This window comes from Amaranthus tricolor, chromosome 1 (assembly GCF_026212465.1).
Source record: "Amaranthus tricolor cultivar Red isolate AtriRed21 chromosome 1, ASM2621246v1, whole genome shotgun sequence".
Classification (NCBI taxonomy): domain Eukaryota; kingdom Viridiplantae; phylum Streptophyta; class Magnoliopsida; order Caryophyllales; family Amaranthaceae; genus Amaranthus; species Amaranthus tricolor.
The window spans coordinates 11,511,426-11,535,365 of record NC_080047.1 but is presented as its reverse complement, the minus strand read 5'-3'; the positions used below and the strand labels follow the sequence as shown (position 1 = coordinate 11,535,365).

The window sequence follows — 23,940 nt, the reverse complement described above, 5'->3', positions numbered from 1 at the left end:
CAACACGAAAGGTCAAAGGGTATTAAGGTAATATGACATTAATAATTTAAATAAATAAATAAATTAAACAAATGTTACCATGACACAACTCATAGATGATTTTAGTATTAATGATAAAGAAACCATTTAAATGTAAATAAAAATTTAAAAATAAATAACTAAATTAAGACTCATTAAAGATCTATGTAGAATCCTAAACCCATCAGATCTAGACCATCAATAACAACAATACAAGCAGTTTTTGACGCTTAACCATAGTTTTTCGAAGATTTATTTTTATTTTTTTGAATTTTGATTTTTAATTTAACGGGAAATATACCACTTAATTGTTTGTCTTTTTGACACTTTTTATTCTTTGTTCTCGACACTATTAACTGTCTAAAATATACAGTCAAACAATTTTTATTTTTTTACATAGTTGTTTAAGCGTGTAAAGACAATGGTATAAAAATGATTGTTTATTAACTGAATAGAAATTATGGATGTTACCTGTAGAGTTACGGATGTTTTTAAAATAATTGTTTACTAATTGAATTGAAATTACATCCTATATATTTATAATACTAAATTATTTTAGAAGATACGTGAAAATAATAATATTAAAGAAACATAAAAATAATAATATGAAAGGTAATATCATAACACAAAATCTTGGGTGAGACCGAATCACTTGTGGGACGCGTCTTATTGGGCCGACCCAATTTTATATATTTTTTTTACCAATTTTACAAATTAAAATGTCAATTTCAAGAGTTCTAAGATCAATTTGAAAACTTAAAAAACTAATTTCTTGGATTTGAATACTAGTGGAAAAAGCCTCGTTTGCTGCGGTTTTTTGGCCATTATTTGCTGCGGTTTTGGCCCCCAGCAATAGTGATAGCAGCAAATGTCCTACTTTAAATGTTGCGGTTTTTCAAAAAAGGGCATTATTTGTTGCGGTCAGAGGCAAAACCGCAGCAAATTGATATTAAAAACTTTGAAATTGACTTTTTAAGTCTTGAAATTAGTATGTCAAAATTTTAAAAAGAAAATATTGGGCTTGAACCAATTCCAATGCTTAAGTGTCTCACATTAGAGTTTCTGATTGCTGTCATTTAGAGCGTATAATGGTTAACGGAGATAATAAATTAATTAAATCAAGTAAATTAATTAATTAAATAATAAATTGGAAATATCCCAAGATTGCAAAAGTTTCTGTTTTGGTATAAGCACAGGTCGTGGCTCGCTACTTTTGTCGCGGTCCGCGACTTTCGCGCTGGTTTTTGCAATGTTCATTTTATTCGGTTTTACTAGTTATGCTATAACAACCTACGTTTAATATGGTTATATAAACTGAATATATTAGGATGGATTGATTTATGATCGACATTGACTCGTGAATCGATGTTGCAGTTCATGAAATGATATATTACTTCATGAATGGTTGTATGCTCTTCTATAAATATAGAACGCATGTATAAGTTATTTTGTACATGAGATAGACATGGAATATACATGCATTCTCTGAATTCTTCTCCTCTCTAGCAGTTTATATAGAGAATTTGCAATCCTCGATTGTAAATTTCCGTTTCTTCTTCCATTTAAGTTTTTTTCATGTCATTCTATTTTCCTTGTGTTAGGAATTTAGTGAAATTCTTTGTATCTCAAAACATATTTCCGGTATACATTTCCAAGCACCGTAGTAGGGAGGAAATAATGTTTTAGGATAGAGCATCTCGCCTAAATTTATATCAAGTCACATACAAAATCTTATTGTTACTATGTTCGATATATGATGATTCCCGATGATGAAGTTTACATTTGGTGTATGTTAAGCAAAGGTTTAAACTTGTCATATGTTTTTGTAACCTACTAACTTTTTGTAACTTTATTTTTATAAGTTTAATTATTTATTTAAAGTCACAATATACAACACTGATATCATAGTATTCACATAATAATCAATGTATTAATCAAGACTTATCATGATTGATTTATTGATTTTATTTATCTCTCTTATTATTAGCTTGTGGAGTTATGATGTAATTTGTTTTTGTATTTTGTGATTGAATATAGTTATGACAATGACATTTTGGATCGATATTGGACTGAACTTCCAACTGAGAAATTTGAAGATTGGAGTATTACAAACTCTACGACATCAGAAGCATTGAGAAAATTAAAAGAAAGTGAATGCCAAATACCATTAAAAGTTTTCATGACAGCAGCCACGCCAGCTACTGGTCGAAAAGAGTTGAATATTCGTATTCTAAAAGTTGGGACAGATCCTAATGCTGAATACTACTTTTACTGGCACTTCGCTGAAACTCAGCTCTTTAGTGATGGTAATTTAAGGCAAATCCAAATCACCACCATGAATAATCCCAACCCAATGGAACCACTAATCACACTTCAATATATGACGCCGCTTACTGTTAATTCTTCTTCTGTTAAACTTAACCCTGAATCAATGAATGATCCAAGCCTTTACTTCTCCATTGCGTCTGCCGATTCTCTTCATCTTCCTATCCTCAATGCAGTTGAGGTTTTCATAGATATGAATCTTTCAGTTCAACCTACACATCAAGATGATGGTTAGATTTAATTCTCTTTTATTTTACATCTTCCTTCTCAAATATTTATAAAGCATTCATTATTGTGTTGGAAAATGGGATAGTCCACGTTCTGGTAACTCATTTTTTTAGCCCCATTATTTTCTAAAATATTTTTAAAAAATTAATAGAGAAAGAATGAGTATTTTTTTAATTATGCTTATCGCTGTAAATTGTTGGAATGGTTTATTTCACATTAACAAATTAAAGATGGTGTGTACACTTTATAAGTTATTAGAACCCTTCTTTTCATTGTTATATGGTTTTGGGATGACATATATCTCCTTGGTTTATGAAGTGCATGCAGATCGTGTTTTCCTGATAATATACTGACATTCACAATAAGTCCAATCTAATTTAACATAAATAGCCAAAATATAACATGGTATTGTTTTATAAAATTTTATTATAGGTGAAATTGTCAATAAATAAATTAAATTTTGTTCGACTTTGGCTGAAAATAAATTCATAGTTTTTTTAAATAAATTGAAAATAAACCCAAATTATTATGCTGTGATCTTTAATGTCATGTTGAGAAGCAATAAGCATATATGTTTCTGGATCTTAGTAAGCTAATAAAACGTAGATTGTGTAATGTCTGCGTCGTTTTTTCAGCATAGACTAAGCTGCTACCGTAGTACTTGGATGTCTGTGTAGATGTTGTGGGGGTTATGTGCTTTCACATTTTTTGGTGGTCAGTGTGACTTTAATATTTTCTGCTTGTGCAATTAGTCAATTATGTATTTGAAGTTATCCGTGTATATTTCTCGAGTTGAATGACTCTTTTGCTGCATGTTGCCTTATGGGTATGAGTTATCGTCTTCCTTTCCTCCTTAAATCTTGATCATAGTTTTCTATAAGGAGATACACCGGGTGTATGTGATGATGAGATGATGATGTATCGGATTGGTTTTGAATTTCCTGACTTTGTGTCAATATTATTAAATTTAGTGAATGCCATAATGGATGTCAAGGAAAAATACCAACATCAAATAAAGGGCTGGGGTGGAGATCCATGTCTACCGATAATACCATGGCACGGTCTTAATTGCAGCATCAGCAGTACTGATTCCCAAAGAATAGTTGGTTTGTAAGTTTCAATTTGGCCCCAGATTATGGGTTGTTTGGTTCTTATCTTTTTGCTTAGTTTTTGATTTTTGGCTTTTGACTTGTTGGTCGGTTAAATAACAAAAAAAAAAGTAGTTGATAAAGGACTTTTAAAGCAGCTGAAAAACTGACTTTAAGCCAATATCAAGAAGTTGCTCCAGCTAGCTTTGTTGGCCGGTTTTTGGCTTGTTGGCCTACTTTTTCTCTGATAAACAGCCAACAACCAATACTCAAATTTACTGAGCATCTTCACAAACAGCTAGCTTTTTCAATTAATTTAAAAGCCAACACAAACAACGAACATTTACAATTGATCAAACAAGCTAACAAAAAAAGCCAATTATCAAACACCCCCTATATTTATAGGTCTTTTCTTGACCTCTTTAATATCTTTTGGATCACTACACTAAATACTAATACCTGTAATACTGCAGGGATTTATCACATATGAATCTAACTGGACCTATTTTGACTTCCGTATTTCAGCTTACATTGCTAAACAGCTTGTAAGTATTATTACTTTTGCACTGTCTTATTTTAATTATTTATATAATATAATATTATATAATATATCTTGAAGCTTAAATTATTAGAATTAAACTTTTAGTTAATCTAATTCCTTCATCCTTGATATGTTACATGCATATAGTAAATTAAATCACATAATTAACCAAATACTAAAAGATTCAAATAGAATTACATTTAACTATATTTTTAATTCTAGCACACTAAATTCAATGTATAAAATGAGCTTTAAATTAAATTAGCAAGTATTTTGAAACGGATGAAACATTATATTATTTTTAGTTTTGAAATTGCATTGCTACATGAACTTATTAATTACCATATTTTGAAAGAAATAGGAGTAGTAGGTTAATGTAGCAATAATTAAAAGTAATGGACAAAATATATCTCTGCAGAATGTCATTTGAGGACTGCTTGAGATGAACAAGTTGATTTCGCTGATTGTCCTCATTTTTTCTTTAATTTATTATAACAATATTATCGTTCAATTGCCAGGAATTTATCTTATAATAATCTAACTGGAGAAATACCCGAAGATATAGGTGAAATGCAAAATCTGCAATATATGTAAGTCCCGCTACCTCAACACAAATTCTTGCGAGAGATAGACTTTTTGAGAGACTATTTTTAATTGAGCTGGTCCATTATATATTTTTAAAATACTGTAAGTAGACATTAAGAATGATGTAAGTAGACATTTAAGATATTAAAAGTAGTATTAACGATACAGTAAGTAAACATTAAGGATAATATAAGTTGGCATTAATCTTTAATGGGTTGAGCTTGATAAACGTCTCTCAAAGAGATGGTCTCTCAAGAGACTAGCTGCTACCTCAAACTCCATACGTCCAATTTACGCTAATTATTTCATTTGATTTTTTAAAACTATTCACCGATTGATTTTTATTTGTATCTTATTCTTTATTAGATGTTAAAATATAGTCAAGTCAGATTTTATTTGATTCATCTCAATATAATTTTTGTTAACATTAATTTTTTGGTATTTTTAACTGCGCCTAATTATAGATGTTTAGAATTGAATTAATGTATTACATAGAGGGTAAAATCTGTTAAAGTTTGATCCAAATAAACCAAAAAAGATCTCAAGAAAGATCAAAAACAGAAAATGCAAAACAATGAAGAACACAGACAATTTGGAAGGTGGAGAAAATCTTAATATCAATGCGATATTAGACTATAAAACTCCACCCTTAATAATTAAATGAATACTATTGCTTCATAGAGTATTGATTACAAACTATAATTCACTCTGTACAAGAACCCCCTTAGAATTGTTCAAGATCAGAGTAGAGAACAATTCCCCAAAAATCTCTCACTAAACCCTAAGTATTTGATGTGGCTCTCAACTCAATTCCCAATTGCTATACAACACAAATGATCTTACATGCATGTACAAGGGATATACAAGAGCCTTATATAGGCTTTGGAACCAGAAGAAATGAATACGAGCAAGCCTTGAACTGTTTTGAATTTATCGACATGAAACAGAAACTCGTGAACATTCGCTCGACCGGTCGAGCGAGCTAGTGGGTCGAGTGAGAGATCAAAATTTAGACAGTAGCTTCTCATCTCTTGCTCAACTGGTTGAGCAACCTTCCTTGGGTCGAGTAAAGGTCGAGCAAGCAGCAGGTGCCATAGAACAGTTTTTCCAACACTCATTACTCACCATAACATCCATATATCATGTCAAACATCCAAGACACAAATCCATCATATCATATGTACACATTGGGCTTTATTGAGTCACCATATCTAACAATACTCCATCGTGACGAACATAAACCAAATCTTCATCACAAAATAACAAGCAATAATATTCACAAAAAAATATCAACAACTTTTCATATCATCACAAGATGAAACCACCTCTCAAGAAGTGCACCTCCCTCAAAGAGGTGATATACAACATATACTCAAAAACAACCAATCAAGTTTGAGTAATGCTCAAACTTTAGAGTAGGCAACGACTTAGTCAACATATCTGCCGAATTATCATCAGCATGAACCTTATCCAACAGCACCTTTCCTTTCTCAATGATGTCTCTTATATAATGAAACTTTATCTCAATGTGCTTCGTTCTCTTATAATAGAAATTTTGATGTATAGCCAAATCAATTACACTTTGGCTATCACAAAAGGCAGTATGCACATATTCCTTCATCATAAGTTCACCAACAAAACCTTTAAGCCATTAAGCTTCCTTAAACCCTTTCGGTACCACCATATACTCTGCCTCGGTAGTAGATTGAGTGAGCTACTACTCTTTGCAAGCTAGATCTCCAATTTATGGCGGACCCTCCAAGACAAAACACATATCACGAAGTTGACTTTCTTTGATCAAGATCTCCACCAAAATCAGCATCTACAAAACCTTGCAAGCCTACATTGTTTCTACCATATTCAATACACACATTCGATGTGCCACGCAGATACCTAAGGATCCACTTGACCACAAGCCAATGAGCCTTACCCAAATTCGCCATATATTTACTAACCACACTAACGGCTTGAACAATGTCCAGTCTAGTGCAAACCATAGCGTACATAATGCTCCCTACCACATTTGAATATGGAACCAATGACATGAACTCTTTGTCCTCCTTAGTTCTAGGAAAATCTTCCTTTACAACCTTGTTTGCAATGCTAAAGGTGTAGCAATGGGCTTAGCATCATCCATGTGAAATCTTTCCAAGACCCTCTCAATGTACTTTTCTTGGGATAAGTGCAACCTTCCTTTATCACGATCTCTAGTGACTTCCATGCTGAGAATCTTTTTCGTTGCCTCTAAATCTTTCATTTCAAACTCACCCTTAAGCATCTCTTTCACCTTCTTCACCTCAAACATGTCTTTTGCTATCACAAGCATATCATCAACATATAGCAATAGATACAACAAGGAACCATCACTTACTTCTCTCATATAGACACAACTATCATACTCACTTCTTAAAAACCCATTTTCAATCATACATTTATCAAACCGGTTATACCATTGTCTAGGGGACTGTTTTAGACCATACAAATATTTCTTTAACACACAAACATTATCCTTTATTCCCTCAACAACATACCCATCCAGTTGCCTCATGTAAATCTCTTCCTTTAACTCAACATGCAAGAATGCGATCTTAACATCTAATTGTTCTAACTCATAATCATTCAAAGCAACAAGAGCTAAAAGAGTGCGAATAGAAGTGTGTCTTACCACTAGAAAGAAGATCTCATTGTAGTCAATACCCGGTACTTAGCGAAACCCACGAGCAACAAGTCTTGCTTTGCATCTTGCTTCCTCAACACCTGGTATCCCTTCTTTGTACTTGTAGATCCATTTGCAATCAACAATCTTTTTCCCCTTTGGCCTCTCTACAAGTTCTCATTTTTGATTCTTAAGAAGAGATTGGATTTCTTCTTCCATCGCCCTAAGCCATTTTCCGGAATCTTTGCACTCCATGGCCTCCTCATAAAGATGGCTTCAAATCAATAATGTCATTTGCCACCAAAAGAGCATAAGCGGCCATTTCTTCAAATTCAAGCTTCTTTGGAACCTCCACCGGGTGCTTCACTTTCCTTCTTGCCTAACTAAGATCATCATCTTCATATCCCAACCTAGAAGGTGCTTTGATTTTCCTTCTAGGTCTTCTTTGTGCAATGCTTGTTGTTTGCACCATAGGCTATGTTTCCTTCCTAGGAGTAGTGGCCTTTCTATAAGAGGAAATGGAAGGAGCATCTCCACCTTCTTGAGGTGTCTCCATATCAACGTAATTATCAAGAACATCATCAACAACTTCCCCTTGAGTTTCTTCCTCGTTCTCATTTTCCACCATTTCACTTGCGGCTTTCTTTGAGCTCTCAAGATAAAGAAACACGGACTCATTGAATGTAACATCTCGGCTCGTGATGATTCTTGATGTGCTAGGATCCCACAATCTAAACCCCTTGATCCCATTCGTGTAACCCAAGAACACACACTTCTTGGCACGTGGCTCCAACTTCCCATTATTCACATAAGCATAAACGGGACAACTAAAGATCCTAATACCGGAATAATCCACCGGTGACCCTGACCACATGTCCTCCGCTATTTTTTAACCGAAGAGCGCTATTCGGTGATCTATTTGCCAAGAATGCTGCCATCTTGACCGCTTCGGTCCAAAACCCCTTACTCAACTTAGCATGGAAAAGCATACATTGAGCCTTTTCTAATAAACTCCTATTCATTCTCTTAGCCACTCCATTTTGTTGCGGTCTCCTGGGACAAGTCCTATGACGAACAATACCAAGCTTCTTGCAAAAACTTGTGAACTTATCTTTCACAAATTCCAGCCCATTATTCGTTCTCAACCTCTTCACTTGCTTTCCGGTTTGCTTCTCTATCATAGTCTTCCAATCTTTGAACTCCCCAAAAATCTCATCCTTACTCTTCAAGAAGAACACCCAAACCTTTCTAAAGTAATCATTTATGATGGTGAGCAAATACCTAGACCCTCCTATAGATGGCTCCCTTGATGGACCCCATAAATCCGAGTAAACATTGTCAAGTGTTGACTTAGTCTTATGAATGGTTGCCTTAAAGTTAACGCTCCTTTGCTTCCCAAGCACACAATGCTCACAAAACTCCATAGAACCAATAGCTTTACTCCCAAGAAGACCCTTCTTTGACAACTCCAATAAACCCTTCTCACTCATGTGCCCCAATCTCAAGTGCCACAACTTGTTATGATCCGCCTCTTTCATTGAGAAACTAACACATGCGGAACCCTCAATGGTAGAATCGGTAAGCTCATATAGTGACCCCACCTTCTTGCCCTTTATGACCACTTGAGCACCCAAAGTAACTCTATGCACACCCTTCTCAAGAATGCACCTACACCCATTACTTTCAAGAGCACCCAACGGTATCAAATTCTTCTTGATGTCGGGAACATATCTGACATTTCTCAATGTACCCGCAATCCCATCAAACATCTTGACCCTCACGAAACCAATGCCCATCACCTTACAAGAAGCATTATTCCCCATAAGCACCACACCACCATGAACACTCTCATATGTAGTAAACCAATGCCTATTAGGGGTAATGTGATATGAGCACCCCGAATAGAGAATCCATTCATCCTTAGACCTAGTCTTCGACTCCACCACAAGAAGTATAGGACTAGCATCACAAAAGGCCTCATCAACACTACTATGAACAACCGCCTCCGAATCATATGAAGTGGAACCACCTCCATTCTACTTCCCCCTTGTTCTTTCCCTTCTCCGGGCAAAACTTCTTTATGTGGCCCTTTTTCTTGCAATTGTAACACAACACATTCTTGTGTCTAGACTTAGACCTAGACTTATCACGATTGGGTTTATTTTCCCCAAAATTGCCCCTAGATCTCCCCCTAACAACAGGGCCCTCTCCACCTTGTGTCACATCATCACCCTTAGTTAATTGTTCCTCAATTAACTCTCTTTGCAACAAAGCACACTTGACCTCCGCAAGAGTAATCACATATTTCCTATACAAAACGGTCTACTTAAAATGCTTATAATCCTTAGGCAAAGAACACAAAAATTTAATGGCAAGATGATCATCATCTAAACTAACATCAAGATTACTCAAATCCATAATAATAGATTCAAATTCATCAAGATGGGATTTGAGAGAACTAGCTTCCTCAAGTCTAAGATCATGAAGCTTGCTCTTCAACAACAATCGGTTTGTCACCGACTTGGTCATGTACAAGGACTCTAATTTCACCCAAAGCCTCACCGTTGTCTCCTCCTTTGCCACCTCCCTTAGCACTTCATTTGATAAACTCAATTGTATCAATGTAAGAGTCTTAATGTCCATGTCTTTAAAATCTTCCATGGACATTGTAGAAGGCTTCTTTGCTTTACCCAACATGGCTTTCTCCAAACTATTTTGCACCAGGATTTCTCTTATTTTGGGTTTCCATAACCCAATATCAAATTTTTCTATTTTAAATCTTGTCATACCCATGGCTACCTTCAACCACACCAAGAACTTCCAAGAATACTCAAGTCAATGAACTCTAATCTTCCCATTACTCCACAACACAAGCTCGGATACCAATTTGTTAGAGTTTGATCCAAATAAACCAAGAAAGATCTCAGGTGAGATCAAAAATAGAAAATGCAAAACAATGAAGAACACACACAATTTGGGAGGTGGAGAAAATCTTAATATCAATGTGATATTAGACAATAAAACTCCACCCTTAATAATCAAATTAATACGATTGCTTCTTAGAGTATTGATTACAAACTATAATTCACTCTGTATAAGAACCCCCTTAGAATTGTTCAAGATCAAAGTAGAGAACAATTCCCCAAATATCTCTTACTAAACCCTAAGTATTTGATGTGGCTCTCAACTCAATTCCGAATTGCTATACAACACAAATGATCTTACATGCATGTACAAGGGATATACAAGAGCCTTATATAAGCTTTGGAACCAGAAGAAATGAATATGAGCAAGCCTTGAACTGTTTTGAATTTATCAAAATAAAACAGAAACCCGCGAACATCCCCTCGACCGGTTGAGCGAGAGATCAGAATGTAGACAGTAGCTTCTGATCTCTTGCTCGACTGGTCGAGCAACCTTCCTTGGGTCGAGCCAAGGTCGAGCGAGCAGTGTGTGCCTCAGAACAATTTTTCCAACACTCATTATTCACCATAACGTCCATATATCATCTCAAACATCCAAGACACATATCCATCATATCATATGTACACTTTGGTCTTTATATAGTCACCATATCTAACAAAATCAAATGAGACAATTAATGTGAATCAGCGGAAGTAGCTCCACATCACTATTTTTATTGTCATTAGAGCGTATAATGGTTTCGAAAATTAATATTTAATTAAATCAAATAAATTAATTAATTTATTAATCAAGTTAAATATCCCAATATTGCAAATAGCGAAAAGCATTGCGGATCGCGAGATTTCAAGACAAGCATCTGTTTTGGAAATTGCTCAGGTCGCGGCCTGCGACTTTCGCGCTGGTTTTTGCAATGTTCGTTTTATTCGGTTTTGTTAGTTATGCTATAACTACCTACGGTTAATATGGTTATATTAACTGAATATATTGGGATGGATTGATTTATGATCGACATTGATTCGTGAATCGATGTTGCGGTTCGTGATGTGACATATTACTTCATGAATGGTTGTATGCTCTTCTATAAATATAGAAGGCATGTGTAAGTTATTTTTACATGAGATATACATGGAATATACATCTGAAAACTGAATTTCTTATCCTCTCTAGCACTTTACATAGAGGACTTGTAATCCTCGACTGTAAATTTTCGTTTCTTCTTCCATTTAAGTTTTCTCTTGTCGTTCTAATTTCTTTGTGCTAGGAATAGTGAAATTCTTTGTATTTCAAAATATATTTCCGACATACATTCCCAAGCACCGTAGTAGGGAATAAATGATGTTTTAGGAAGAGATCGTCTCGCCTAGAATTTATATCAAGTCACATATAAAATCTTCTTGTTACTATGTTCGATATATGGTGATTCCCTATAATGAAGTTTATCTTTGGTGTATATTAAGCAAAGATTTAAACTTGTTATATGTTTTTGTAACCTACTAAGTTTACATAACTTTATTTTATAAATTTGATTATTAATTTAAAATCACAATTTACAACGATTTCATGGTCTTGCTTTTTATTAGTATGAACTCCCTCTACTAAATAACCTGTATTTGCCAACATTTGTATTTTGATATGATAATTTAATTTTTTTAATTTAATATTTTTAATTTGGATTTCAATAATGTAGCGATTTGAGTGGAAACTTGCTTAGCGGTAACGTTCCGATCAAGCTCCTGGAGAAAAAGAAGAGCGGCGCCATTATTACATTAAGGTTACATTATTTTTTGTTTTGTTCATCACTTGAATGAAATTCTTCATATATTAACACTATTCAAAATATTTTTCCAAAATAATTTTTAAAAAATAATTTCCATTTTAAATTGAAAGGGAAATTAATCCCAGAGTACCCTAATTAAACCCTTAAATGTGCAGGCATTAAATGGATTGAACTTTAATAAGTTCGACTTTAAATAAATTTTTGTTTACATGTATAGAGCAGGCTAAAAACGAGCTCTATAAAAGTCTTAATCGAACCTTTTTTATTATATTATTAGTATTATTTTGCTTGAACAATATATTGATATATTACTATTGAATTAAAATAGTCAATAATCAGATTATAATTGACAAAAACAATGCAAAATTAATAAAGGGCATTTTACTCAACATGTTTATTTCGCCAAATTGAAAAGAATAAAATTATAACATTACAAATCGGGTCAGGTTGGAACCGAAAGAAAGGACTAGATCCAACAAGACTCAGTTTAATTTAACCCAATCCGGGCCCTGCCTGATTCGACTAACGGATATGGACATTATTCATTGTTCAATATATATATATATATATATATATATATATATATATATATATATATATATATATATATATATATATATATATATATATATATATATATATATATATATATATATTACGGTTAATGTGTAAGAAAAAATATAATTAAGAAGAATCTTGTTTGAATCATCTAGTCGCATATTTTCATAATATTAACTTTTTATAATTGTTAAATGTATATAATTTAATATATAAATGATCAAAATAACACATTAAATTGCGTAAAAAGTTACATATACCACAAATAGTAGAACTAAGAAAGTATAATAAATCGCTAAGAGCATGTTGAATATTAACTCATCCCAACAAATATGCCGTAAAAATATTTGTAGTTCATTTTAGCACTAAGGTGTTGATAACTTTATATATTAATATTAATTAAATTATAGTCGTAAGTTGGCTAAGTATATAATTTAAAGCAAACAATTGAAATTGATTTTTTTTTATGGGTGGAAATCCACTTGATGATAAATCGAAATTGAAGTTTATGTACTTGTGGATGATGTTGCAACTAATAGGTATGACAGCAATCTTTGTGCTTCATACGCATGTATGAAGAAGAAGCAGCCCAAGTATTTGGTTCCTTTGATTATCACTGGGAGTATCTTGAGTTTGCTGGTGATTGGTGGAGCTATTTTATGTGTTCGTAATTGGAAGACAGAAGGTATTCCTTACACTTTGTCAAAAAACTAACTGAACCAAAAGCTTAAGTTAATGGTTGAGGCTTCAGGATATATTTTGTACCCTAACACGCCTTCTCACATGAAAACCCATTGGGCTAGAAGTGTGGATGCGCGCAAGCGTTGAATATGCGCTGAATATTCCAATTAAATGAGGGGTGGTTGATATTCGAACCCGTGACCTCTTGTCACGTTGGCTTTTAATACCATGTTAAGGAACCAACTCAAGTAAAAATTTAAGCTAATGATTTATGCCTCAAGATATGCTTTATACTCTAATACACTTTCTTAACGGCCCATTTGATCAGTGATACTAAATGGTGGTAATGGGAATGATTTATAGTGTAAAATTTTCTCAAATATTCCTTATAATTTCCATGGTAATAAAACTTTGATCACAAAAAATTTTTTTTATTTACAAATTTTCATTACCACATATACCACCTCTCCTAATGGCAATGCAATGAAATAGATTTATAGTGATTTTTCAACTAAAATTACATTAATTTTCATTTTCATTACCATGGTTTTATTACCACCTACCAAATGGAGCGTAAATATAATTACCAAATTAGTGGTCTTTAGTTCTTTCCTCCTTACCAACACAATTCTAGATTTATATTTGGACATACTTTATATATTTATATCAAAAAATTAAACCATTTTATAACGATAAAGATGAGAGTTAATCTTTAAAAGAAAAAGAGAAGTCAAACTATAGAAATTGAATTAAGTAGAAAAGACGAAGAAAAAAAGAACGAAACTGATTAAAATGATATGAGAAAATTAAATAAAGAAAAGAGTATATTATCATTTCTACTTTACAATTACCATTAATATTTACCCTTAACAAAAGAACAATTTTTTCCGATTTTCCCTTTACAACAATATATATTTGACTATTAAACTCATACATTCGTTTGTTTTGGTGAAAGTTTTATGTTTTATGACTTTTTGTACGAGACGGTTTCAATTTTAGTGATAAAATTTATTTTCAAAACCAAATTGCTACGAGAATGTTTGGCTTAATCTTTCTTATTAATTGAGGTGTATAAATAGATATAAAAATAAATTAAGTACGACAACTAAAATAATTATATACTACCTCCTATTCAGCTGAATTGTCCCATTTTTTTTTGGCACTATTCACGTATCACTCTTAATTTGTATTTTACTCTTAATCTATAAGTTAAAACATAGTCATATGGGATCTTGTTTGATTCGTCTCAATACAAGGATTATTAATATCAACTTTTTATAATTTTTAATTAAGCATAATTTGAGATATTAAGAGTTAAAATGTTGCCTCGGCAAGTGTGAAAAGTCAAATGGGACAGTTCAGCTGAATAGGAGGGAGTATTACATAATAGGAGTATAATATTTTATCCTATTAAATTTTAAAATATCGTACTGTATTAATTACGTAGTAGTTACGTACTAATAAGTGATAATTCTTTGAACAGAGTCAGATGGAAGTAGCCGATTAAATCCTAAGAATAGACGGTTTACGGAATCTGAGATGGCAAATATTACAAACAATTATTCCACACAAATAGGAAAAGGAGGGTTTGCAATTGTATATCTTGGAACTCTTGGTGATACTCAAGTTGCGGTCAAGCGCCTCAATCAAAATTCAACTCTTGGAATATTTCAAGATGAGGCAAGTTCATATTACAAACCAACAAATGATTTTCTTTTAAAAAACATGTACAGAACAACAAATTAAATACTCTGTCCGTCCTTTTTGGTTTGAATACAAATATTTAAAAAATGAGGGGAACATTTAAAATAGTAGACTCGTGTGCAATATTAAATACTTTTAATATTAAGAATCGGAGGGAACCACTTAAAACAGTAAACTCATGTGCAATATCTGGTATTTTTAATATTAGGAAAATAAGATAACCACCTATAAATATGTCTTAAAGTGAAAATGAGACAATTTAAATGAACTGTCTAAGTAAGAAAAGGGGACAACTAAAAGAAATTGAAGGGAGTATGTCATATTTGCATTGCTACACTTTTATAAAAGTATGGATGCAATGAGTTCTGACATTTTATGAGCCCTATGCATAATAAAAGAAATTGGTTTTTTCTATAAAGGGTCGAGTTCAGTTTTTTATGGGTATTTGACAAAAGTAGAGTTATAATTTTACCAGCGATGTTCTACGCACTATATGACAACATTGATAAATTAAGGTATTTGGCCCCTTTCAAGCTTTAGGCCCTAGTCTAATATCTACCTTGCCTAATGTTAATAACAGGGCCGGATGCAACACAACTCATCATCATAGTTGTTAATGATTTTGAATGAAATCATTATTGAGTTAGACTTATTGTGAATTCCAACAAATAATTAGGAAAACACCAAACACATATTTTATAAGTCAATGATATATTATTTCAAAATCATATGATAATGCATTGGAGGAAGGTCTTTGATTCATCGATGTTCGATAAATAACCCCAACAATCACTACTACCACAACAAATATTGCATTCACATTTTAGAGTATAATTTTTGATTAGATATCATGTTAATAAACTAAGTTGATAACCCAAAGCTTAAATGTATGCTTGAAAACTTCATTATATAGTTTATGATTGTAGATTTGTTTCATATGATTATATATATATATATATATATATATATATATATATATATATATATATATATATATATATATATATATATATATATATATATATATATATATATATTCATTGTTACTAACAGTAATTTTTATGAAATCAAGTATAGGCGGAGCTTTTAATGAGAGTTTATCACAAAAACCTAGTATCTCTAGTTGGCTACTGCGATGCAGGCAACACTATGGCACTCGTTTACGAGTACATGGCCAAAGGCGATCTAAAAAAGCATTTAACAGGTAAATATTAAATTGACAAGCCTTTTTCTTATAAGTATATGGTTGAATTGTTGCTTATATGTGAGTTGTTTCATATTGAAAAAAGACAAAATAATTACAATTACTACGATATTAATCTTTAGCAGTTAATTAACATACTTTAAATATGTAAGTATATTGGTTACATCGTCTCCTTCTGACTCATTTCTTAGATTTTAGTACTAGTTAATTATAATTTCATTTCAATTTTTGTAGACTACCCGCTATTCAACCAGCATGTATCTCACAAATTAAATTGTGTGTATATTTAGCAGCAGAACAAACAAATATTTCAGGCTGGAAACAGAGACTCCGTATTGCTGTAGACATTGCACAAGGTTTGTTTTCTTAAATTATTGTTGTGAGTAGTAGTAAATCATAAACAATAATGGTTTTTTTTTTTTTTTTTTTTTTTTTGCAAATAACCAAAAAAAACAAAATAGATAATATAAAAAATAAACAAATTAAAAAAAAGATAAAATAAAATTTCAAAAGCCCTCCAATAAAATAGGGCCATATAAGGGGTGCTTTACTAGCTAATTTCTTAAATAAGCGTCAATTACCTGTACATCTTCTACTAGAAGCTTGGACTTTGATTTGCTATACTTCCTATGTTTCTTAAAAAGTTTCCATTTATTTATTTGAGTGTTTTATTTGTTATTTTTATAAAAAATTTTCTATTTATATCATAATTTAGACCAAAATAAGCTTGTTGATTTTCTTTTTAATATTTATATAATACTTATGGTCTCCATATATTTATCACTAACTTCATTTTAACATTTTTATATTTCTTATGGCCTGGACATATTCTCCACTAACTTAACAAAAATATTATGGGAAATTATCAATGGTACCCTTGTGTTTTTACACTTTATCTTTGATACTCTTGTGTTTTTTCAATTATCAATGGTACCCCAGTATTTCATGCTAATTACAACCGTGACATTATTCAAGTTTTTGCCGTTATCTTGCCGCTAAATCCTTTCAAAAACCAACCATAGTCAGTTTGTTATTTATTTCCTTTTAAAAGGATTTAACGGTAAGATAACGGTAAAAACTTGAATAATGTCATAGTTGTAATTAGCATGAAATGCTGGGCGTACCATTGATTATCGAAAAAACACAGGGTACCAAAGATAAAGTGCAAAAATACAGGGGTATTTATTGATAATTTCCCTATTTATTTATAAGTTGTGGTTCCTATATTTTTTTACTAACTATTTAAAAATATTTTTTAAATATTTATATGGTCTTTACTTTTCCTCCATCGAATTCATTATTCAATAAAATAATCTATTCACTACTAAAAAAATGCTATTTTTCTTATTTCACATGAAAATTCATCATGAGAATTTCATTAGGAAACGAAGGAAATATATAATTAATTGTCCTTTAAATTTACCCCTTTTAACTAATTTTTATAAGAGATTTTTGTGTAAAATTGTGCGAACTAAAGATGAAAATATAATGAGATAAGAATATGTGATGTAGGGTTGGAGTATTTACATCGTGGTTGCAAACCACCCATTATTCATAGAGATATTAAACCGGCCAACATCTTATTGGATGATAATTTGCACGCAAAGATATCTGATTTTGGGATGTCTAGAATGTTCCAAAGTGAAGGTGAAGATGATAATACCAAGAGTTATTTGGTTGGAACCCACGGTTATATGGATCCTGAGTAAGTCATTGATTTTTCTATTAAAAAAAAAGGAATTCCTTTGAAATTTATTTATTAATTTTCTTTATTTTTTTTTTGGTTTACTAGGAAATTAAAAATAATAAAACTTTTTCGGTATTACTAAAAAAAAATCTTTTTCGGTAAAGAGTTTGTTAGGAAATGAAGAGTGTTTGGTATTTGGGGATTAAAAGATGGGTTCGGGATTGAAAATTGATTGATGTGAATTGTTAAAATAGAATCTAACCCTTGGTATATTTGACTTGTGAGAATGAGATTGAGATTAAATTATAAACTTTACTAATTACAATCATCATTATCATAATATCTCGTTTATAGAAAAACTAAGATTATAATTTGGAGAGGAAAGAAAAATAATAACTCATACCCATAAAAAAACAAATAAGATTGAAATTAAATTATTATACCATTTTTTTTAATTAATGACATGTGTAGATATTTTAATAAATATGGGTAAAATTAGTCTTTTTGCAGCATTCTCAATTCACACTCACCTATTATGCTATTACTAATCCCTCTTTTGGTACTATTCTCCATTCTAAAATACTTGTAATATTTGACTTTTTAAATACTTGTAATATTTGACTTTTTAAATACTTGTAATATTTGACTTTTCACTTAGTATAATGTATTAATTTATTTCTTAATATCTCAAATTATATATATAAAAAATTATAAAAATCAGATATTAATAATTTTTGCATTGAGATGCATCAAACAAAATTCCACTTGACTATAATTTAAATTATATATTATAGATTAAAAACTAATCACAAATTAAGGGTGATGAATAAATAATACATTATCTTGTAATATAATGTTACAAGTAATTTAAGAAAGTATTACTTTCTTGGGAATTAAAGGGTATAATCCCATTCCCACTCTCTACTTCCATTCCCGTAGCCACTTACCAAATATGAAAGGTATGATACACACAATAAAAATTCTCATTTTTACATTTTATTTTCTCATACCAAACATTCTAAGAGCGTTTTAGAAAGAGTTAAAAAGTGATAAATATGCAATTTTTTATATACACACAATATATTAGTCTATTGTTTATTACTTTATCGCTATGATTATTATTAATTTTTTATTTGGTTTTGCACATATGTTAATGTTTTATTTTAATTGCAAATATTTTTATTTGTGCGTGATTAAAATAATAAAAATTTGATATTAATAAAATTTATAACATGATAAATCAAGTATAATTTCACTTAATTATGTTTTAATTTATAAATTGAAAATAAAATACAAAATTATTATATTTGATAACTATTGTAAAAACAAATGAGAAGATGACAGTAGAACTGAGGGAGTATTATAAGAGTTGTAAAACAACCCTAGAATTTTCATTATGCTTAATGAGATATTTAATTGGGTTAATTGTAATCTTATACTATCATTTTATTGATTATGTTAGCCAAAGATTCTAACCTAATTTTAATTATATTGATCACAAATTAGATAAAACATGATACTAAACATGAATATGAAATTAAAGAACACAAAATAAAAAATTAATAACAAGAACAATAAAGGAAGAAATAAAAGAACAATAGTAAATTATAAACATGCTTGAAAATAAAATCAAGGGAAAGGAAATTATTAATCTTGAAATAAAACTTGAATAAAAATTAGGTTTATAACTAACTCAATTAAACTTGAATAAAACTTGAAATAAAACTAAACAAAGTGCAAAGAAGTTAAATTTTATGTTTTTTTGGTATATAAAACTCAATTAAAATCATACCCTCCATTCAAAGAAAGTTCACAATCGGAACGGAGACGAATGCCTTTACAAGGACAATTTTTGAGATGACGTACAACGCGGATGGCAACATCCCATGATCACGACGAGGAGCTCCAAGAAATATACCTTATTTGGCTATTTTATACTTTAGTATTAGTATAATGTCATTGTTTTTGGGAGGTTAAATTAAATTGGACTTATCGTAAATGATAGCATAGTAACAGGAAATACAAAGTGCACATTTTGTAAGCCGAGAAGATATATATCATTCCAAAATTATATGGCAATTGAAGAATAGCTTAAATAACTTATAAAGTGTGCACATTATCTTTAATTTGTCGATAATATGGGATTAACCATCCCAACCGTTAATTGCTTTAAAAAGGAGCAAAAACTAAAACTCCCTCCAATTCAATTTAGTTATCCTCTTTGTTTTAGGCACAAATATTCAAAAAATAAAGGGATCATCTAAAATAGTAAACACATCTGCAATATTGGGTATTTTTAATGTTAAGAAAATGAGGGGACCACCTAAAAATTTACTCCTTCATGTTCGCTTTACTTGTCCCATTTGGTTTTTCAACACTATTCATCAATCACTTCTATTATGTAATTTTTTTTAATCCATAAGTTACAGCAGTCATGTGGGATCTTGCTTAGTTCGTCTTATTGTAAATTTTACTCAAACACAATTAGAGATATTTAAGATTGAAAACGTGCATTAGTAAATATGTCAAAATCAAATAGAACAAGTAAAGAGATTAAAAGGGAGCATGTCTTAAAATAAAAATGAGACAATAAAGGTAAATTACACAAGTAAGAAATCGGGACAGCTAAAAAGAATTGGATAAATATAATTTCGCCCAGAGGACATGATCTATCTGTATTTGGCCCCTTAGGCCACCAAATTCTCAGAAAACTGGTCTGACAATGTGTTTTTTTGTTGGCATTTGCAAATCCAGCAACGCCGGTAGATTAAACGAGAGAAGCGACGTGTACAGCTTTGGGGTCATTTTGTTGGAGTTGATCACAGGGAAACCAGCAATCCTGCCGAGAGGCCAAAACCAGAAGGGCAGCATTCATATTATTGATTGGGTAAATTCAGTGCTTTCAAATGACAAAGCCAATAAACGAAGTATTCTAGATCAAAGGTTCAATGGAGATTACAGCATTGAATCTGTTAAGAAAGCTGTAGAAATAGCAAGGGAATGTGTACAACTAAACCGTATCCAAAGGCCAACCATGGAAGAAGTGATGAGTGAGTTGAAGTTGTCCTTGGCAATCGAGAATGAGCACAATCCACGCTCTATAATTGAACTGCACCGTGCTTCTTCTTCCACTTCGAGCAACGCAATATTTGATATTGAACAAGCTCATCAAGAATTATAACTCCTAATTTATAGGAGTATTTGTTATTTTGTTTATGGTTGCTTGTTGATTGTGATTTGTTTTCATACTGTTGGGACAAACTAAAAATTAAAGACTTGGGTCTCCACTCTCCAAAAGACATTTCTTTGTAGTTTGCTTGAATTATATTCAAGAGGGGATGATACATTTCCTTAAGCAATATTAATGTACTTCTCCCATTTAGATGTTTAGTGATGAACTTTAAAGTCTGTTTTGAGATATAATGATGAATGTTAGTGAAGGTTTTGACGCAATGTACTTAGTTAGTCATGGCTGTCGATTAGCAAGGGCAAAGCGGGCTACCGCGTCCAGAGCCTTAAATTTTTTAGGGCCTAAAAATTTTATTTTGTTATATAAGGTTAATATATATTAACTTGAATAAATTTAGATATAATTTATTTTTCAAAAAAATCAAATTTGCTTCAATTTATTGAAGCTTTGCCATAGCCTCGAAGACCCGTCAAGGCCTCAGAATCAAATATATATTTACACGAAGATCAAAATACATAATCAAAATGTATAATGTATAGTCAAAATACACAAAGAAATGTTCAATTTCTTAAATTAAAACATTGAACAATAAAAAACATATCGTTTCATTGACCATGCTAATTAAACGCCTTTTCTAATTGATCATGCTAATCAAATGGTACATAGTCGGACATTCTAACTGTTCAGTCCTCTTTAATTTCTTATATCCTTTTTGTAAACTATAAGATAAGGCAAAGCATGTAGCCATTTTTACTTTTAAAGTGAAAATTATAGATTAGTTTGTAAGGGCTGGAGTGTTTTTTTTATATCCTTATGTCAGAACTTCGATTTTCATCGCCTAAAAAAATAATTAATTTCCTTCATATAATTTGTGAGAGATTCGAAATTAACTAACATAAGCCGGATTTAAAAAATCCAAAAAAGTCAAAATAAAGGTGAGAACTATGATCTACAAATCCAAAAAGTGTAATCTGCAAATCTATATCCAAATACTTGTATTTAGTTAGGAAAGCCAGAAAGTGTAGCACTAATAATATTGTTCACAAGTCATTAGAATTCTGAACTCCCTCTAAGTGGACTTTCAACATTGCCACCATTAAAATTTAGTCACCCCAATAATTGTTAGTAGGTGCACTTTAAATTCACAAGTACGACACTTTTTGTGTTGGACGTAATTTAATACTCACGTGTGTATTTATGAACTCTTTAGAAACAAATATTAATACTTCGAATATATACTTAAATGATATGCATTTTGTTAATAAAATTTATTATAATTATTAAAGAGCTAACACAGCCAAAAGTTTAAACGACTTTTAAGTGAATTAGTTCGTTAACATGGTATCAGAGTTTGCATGATTAAATGTTGTATATTAAATTTTAATTAACCACTTATTTAAGAGGAATAATTATATTAGTGTCAAGTGTAAAGAGAACATATGCTCTATTCACACTTCTAGCCTAAAACGTCTCGTGTGAGGGAGGTGATAGAGTATATAATGTATTATGGGCTTTAACCATCGGTATAAGCTTTAGCCTTAAGATACCTTATATACTTTATCATGTCCTCTCGCAAGAGACACTTTGAATTAGAAGTATGGATGCACTATTCTAATTCATGGTGCTAATGTTCGACTTGAAATTTATAAATTGGGGTGAAAGAGATTCAAATCATAACTTCTGTAAAAATTTATAGTACTCCCTTAGTTCCTTTAAGTTGTTCCAATTTGACATTTTGGGTCTATTTAATTTGTTATTCCCACAAAGAATTTTTTATTTGTATTGCAAATTATGGACAAAATTAACTTTGTTCATCTTTATTTTAATATTTTATTATACTTATGGTCCCTACATATCTCCTACTAACTTTATTTTCACATTTTTATATTGTTTATAATTCCTACATGTTTTCCACTAACTTTAAAAAACTATTTTTTTTAATAGTTGTGGTCCCTATTTTTTTCCACTAACTTTCTTTTAAATTTTTAATGTTTATAGTCTCTACTTTTCCTCCATCAAATTTATTATTCAATTATATCTAATATTTAAAAGATTCTATTATTCATAATTCCGCTGAGGAATTTTTCAAAAAACAGATGGAGTATTGAATTATGAAATTAATAACTAGTAGTAAATATGGAAGTTGGTGAAAGATTTAGTTTACATACTAATAGAAGTTATTGGGAGGTAAGAGGTAGGTTGTCTTTGTCACAACATAAAAGCTAGGATTGCCACCATTATGAGGGTTATTTAATTGATATACTTACTATTATTGTGTATGTTCTATTTATTAAGTCAAAGTCTTGATAAGTTTGTTGCAAAATGTTACTCTACAACTTTGAGTCTTTGACATGGTAAAAAAAAAAAAAAAAAAAAAAAAAAAAAAAAACACTCTTCAAGGTTGGGGGAAAATTGGTAGAGAAAAACCAGAATAATCAACATTATTAAAATTTTAAAAACATTGGAATTCAATTTTATAGATGCATTACTATAGAATTTTTATAACTTATAACAAGTGCAAGAAAATACTCCTAATAGAATTAAGCAATAATAATATCAATGTGGTTCATAAACGTTATGTTGGCTAATATATAAAAGTTTGGTTTATACTTCTGAATATGTATTTTTTTTTTTTAAATGTAAAAGCTATGGATGGACTTGATACATGAAATCTTAGATAACTGGCTTAACTTGCATGTAAATTATTATTGCATTTATCATTTACTTGAACTTGCTTATAAATTATTTTGAATAAATTTTGTTACAATACTAC

General features: G+C 31.1%; 1 protein-coding gene across 3 annotated transcripts in view; it reads left to right on the top strand.

The window, feature by feature from the left end:
* LOC130800209 (probable LRR receptor-like serine/threonine-protein kinase At4g29180) overlaps positions 1-21,367 on the top strand; it is a 40,762-nt gene extending 19,395 nt beyond the window's left edge. For 2 of the 3 annotated variants that reach the window (XM_057663637.1, XM_057663617.1), the window contains exons 3-13: positions 2,056-2,573; positions 3,543-3,681; positions 4,133-4,204; positions 4,719-4,790; positions 12,054-12,137; positions 13,241-13,386; positions 14,866-15,062; positions 16,164-16,290; positions 16,581-16,646; positions 17,803-17,995; positions 20,732-21,367. In XM_057663637.1, the coding sequence (XP_057519620.1) occupies positions 2,056-2,573; positions 3,543-3,681; positions 4,133-4,204; positions 4,719-4,790; positions 12,054-12,137; positions 13,241-13,386; positions 14,866-15,062; positions 16,164-16,290; positions 16,581-16,646; positions 17,803-17,995; positions 20,732-21,158 (2,041 nt within the window). In that variant the 3' untranslated portion in view covers positions 21,159-21,367. The remainder of the gene's footprint in view (positions 1-2,055; positions 2,574-3,542; positions 3,682-4,132; positions 4,205-4,718; positions 4,791-12,053; positions 12,138-13,240; positions 13,387-14,865; positions 15,063-16,163; positions 16,291-16,580; positions 16,647-17,802; positions 17,996-20,731) is intronic. The other variant, XM_057663626.1, reaches the window with a different exon arrangement.
* Positions 21,368-23,940: the final 2,573 nt, after the last annotated feature.